Below are 3,725 nucleotides of genomic sequence, written 5' to 3' on the forward strand. Positions count from 1 at the left end.
CTCTAAGCGCTGCCGATACGGCTGTGTCTAATATGGCGGTCCTCAGCGGCGGCGGTGGGAGAATTGGATTTGCACGGCAGGTCTTTGTGTTTTGAGGAGAAAATGGTTCAACTTCTTGATGATGGGCTATGGACGTCCATTAATAATAAAGCTCACTACTCTTCTGGTGTACAAGAACCAGTGAAGCCAGGTCCCCAACCCACTAAGTGACAGACCTGCTCCAGCGGCGGAATACTGCATCCAGTCGCTTGTAACCGCTTGCATCGAGTGCCTGTCCTAGGAGCTGACCCCATAATTTCGGTTCGTCGGTCTCACATTCAAGCCAAAAGGCTCCAGCATACACGGGCTTAGTGGCCACCCAGAATTGTGGGTAATAAGCTGCGGATTCCCAGTCAATAATTCCAGTAACAAGGTTGCCATCCTCTGATATCATGATGTTTGTCGGTCCAAGGTCTGCATGGTAGAAGTGAAAGGGCAGATCAATGTCTGGGGCAGGTTCAGTCGAGATGTTTGCCATGTAGTCCTGGATGGCCTCTAGCGAGAATGGACCAAGGATTCTCGGTAACCACGCGGGATGGGATGGATGAGCGCTCTCCATCAACCTTGCTTCATAGACACCACATCCAGTGACCGTTTCAAACCGAGATGAAGTGTTGGCAGCCAGTAAAACACAGAACCACGCGATATCATGGGCAATTCGTATGCGTTGGGGCGGGGAGAGCTGCGGCCACGCTCGTTCCAACGTTTGTCCTCGGACTCGCTTTGTTATGAGGAAGGTTCTGTTGAGGTCGTGATCGATCCACGAGTAGACAACCTCTGGGACGGGCACTTCTGAGGCCTTTTCACCTACGAATCGAATAGTGTTGGCCTCAAGCTCTAGCCCTTCGCACCAGGCATGTACCTTGCAGAATGCATTCTCTCCGAGGCACCAAACAGCTGCTGAAGTCCCCCCGACATGTATCCTGTCGATCTCAGCGTCACCTCCTGACATATCGTTTGCGGTCTTCTTCCGAAGGTAGAAGGTGTTGTCGCCATCTTGCCAGTCAATTATTACGGTCGCCGGTTTGACCTCTGGATTCTTAATCCTTTCGCAGATCATCGAGGAGCCCAGGATCCATCCATGAGGACTGATTCGAGTGATGGAAAACGCTATAGGAGGCAACATTTCACTATCACAAAGGAAGTTAATATCTGCGAGACGGTGGACGGGGTCGGACAAACCAAAACATTGTTGCGGATTGCGACCAACTGGTGTACGAAGCATCTGCAAATGATGTTAGGATGGGCAGCCGGGTTGCGGCTCGAAGTTCGCTGGTGCACTCAAACAGCGGAGAGGAAATTTCTCTCTCGGGATAAGGGATTTACCGGTGATCTGCCGGATCCCGTGACCCGCCGGACTACTACCGACATTCTAGGCCTCCATGGCGTAGTGGTGACACGTCTGGAGCCTCTGCGTCGCAGAGGGGTCGGTTCGAAGCCGGCTGGAGGCACCCCTAGGCGAACAGGGTACACCCGGGTTCCCGCCCGTCAAGAGGGAATAGCGTCATAAGAGAACACAATCGGCGTACCAACCACCATCAATAACTAACACAACCACGCTTCAACTTCGACACATCGCGCTTTAGTTACTAGGAATAGGATGCTAAATACTTAGAGAAATTGACCTTTAAGCAGGTCTATCATAGAGCGAACAGTAGAATAGTTAGCGCAGCGTAAGATGATCTATAGGGCTTAGGGAGTTAAGTAATAAACGTGCGGAACTATACTCTAGACTGTATAAAGGCCTTATAGGGACCTCCCTCCGGGCGAAATAAATCCTACCTACCTACCGATATTCTAGCCTCTATGGCGTAGTGGTAACACGTCTAGAGCTTCTACGTCGTAGAGGGGTCGGTTCGAAGCCGGCTAGAGGCACCCCTAAGCGAATAGGGTATACCTAGGTTCCCGCCCGTTAAGAGGGAATAGCGTTATAAGAGAATATAATCGGCGTACTAACTACTATTAATAACTAATATAACTACGCTTTAACTTCGATATATCGCGCTTTAGTTACTAAGAATAGGATACTAAATACTTAGAGAAATTAACCTTTAAGTAGGTCTATTATAGAGCGAATAGTAGAATAGTTAGTATAGCGTAAGATAATCTATAGGGCTTAGGGAGTTAAGGAATAAACGTTATTAAACTATACTCTAGATAGTATAAAGACCTTATAAGGACCTCCCTCTAAGCGAAATAAATCCTACTACTACTACTATTACTATACTATATATATAGATATATATATATATATACTAATACTCTATAAAAATATAATTAAAAGCTTAGAAGCTTAATTTATTATCTCTCTATTAAATCGGAAAAGCTATATAGTAGTTAAGTCGGCAGTATAAGTATGCTAGTAAATGCAGGGCCTAGGGTAGGGCCGCGCGGCCCCTTATCGTCGCCGACTAGAGGTAGAATCGTAAAACGTAAGCTACTCGATAGGATAGTAAAAGAGTTAAATAAAAGCAGCCGATATACGATAAGAGCGATAAGAAAGGAAATAGGTAAAATTAAATATATAAGACTACTAGGAAATAAAAATATTAATAGTAGTTAAGAAGAAGTAGCGATAATTAAGAAGGTTTAGGAGCTACTAGACGAGTATTATACGGAATTCCGAGGATTAAAAGAGATACTTAGAGAGCAAAATAAGATTATCTATAAGTAGTAAGAGATAATCCGAAAATAGAAAGAAGAAATAGAAAAGTAAGGAACTATTAGCCGAGAGCTTAATATTTATCTAGAAGATATAAAGTAGTAGATAAACGACTAACTTAAGTAGGTCCGAAAGTAACTCGAAGCTATCGTTGCCGGCGTAGCGGTTACCCCGCCTAAAACGTTCGCTAAGGTCGCGCGATTATCGCCGTCGCTATAATAGAGCACTACCCTATCGCTCTCGCTTAGTAATACTATAGAACCTACCGCGAACGAGTTTTTCTATATAATCGATATATCCTAAGTAGAGGAATAGGATAGAGGCTAAGTATAGATAGGCTCGATTCGGTAAGCTATTAAAAATAAGGTTAGAATAAAAGAAGGTTAGGTAAACTAGAAGTATATAGTAGTTATAAGGAACTCTTAAAATATAAAGTAAGTTAAGGTTATTTATAGAGATAAAGTCGAGCTATAATAAATTAAGGAAGCTATATAGAAAACGGCGGTAACTAGAGCTTAAGTAATAAGAGATTAGCTTTACCTAGTTAAAGTTAATAATATTAATCGTACCGCGATCCTCGATAGAGAAGGCAATATCCTATAAGGTATAGCTAAGGCTCTCGGTATCGAAAATAATATCTTAATTAGTAAGATTACCTAGCTAAGTAATAAAGAAATAATTAAAGTATATAGGTCTATAGTAGTCTATATAACGAAAAAGAATAATATAAAGAAGCTTTTAGATAGTAAGTACTTTAATTTAGCTAGAGAGTCGGCGTATACTAATCCCTTCGAACCCTATAAGGGACCGATATAGTACTTTAACTATTAAGATATAAGCTATAAAGCCTTTAAGTATAGTAAGCCTTAGGTATATAGAAGGTATACCGGTGCGGGTTATTACTATAGGGAGTACTATATAATAGAGCCTAGATACGTTTTATACTATAGACTATATAAGTTATTTAGCCGGAACTACCGCGTATAAAACATTTACTTTAATATATAAGATACTAAGTATTCTA

General features: G+C 42.4%; 1 protein-coding gene across 1 annotated transcript; it reads right to left on the bottom strand.

Annotated features, from left to right (window-relative positions):
• Positions 1-202: 202 nt before the first annotated feature.
• Positions 203-1,165, bottom strand: HRG_10857 (phosphotransferase enzyme family domain-containing protein; the record flags this gene model as incomplete). Its single annotated transcript, XM_044869327.1, has 1 exon — positions 203-1,165. The coding sequence occupies one exon, from the start codon at positions 1,163-1,165 to the stop codon at positions 203-205; it is 963 nt and encodes a 320-aa protein (XP_044715676.1).
• Positions 1,166-3,725: the final 2,560 nt, after the last annotated feature.

Source organism: Hirsutella rhossiliensis (assembly GCF_020360975.1).
Source record: "Hirsutella rhossiliensis strain HR02 chromosome Unknown scaffold00017, whole genome shotgun sequence".
NCBI lineage: Eukaryota > Fungi > Ascomycota > Sordariomycetes > Hypocreales > Ophiocordycipitaceae > Hirsutella > Hirsutella rhossiliensis.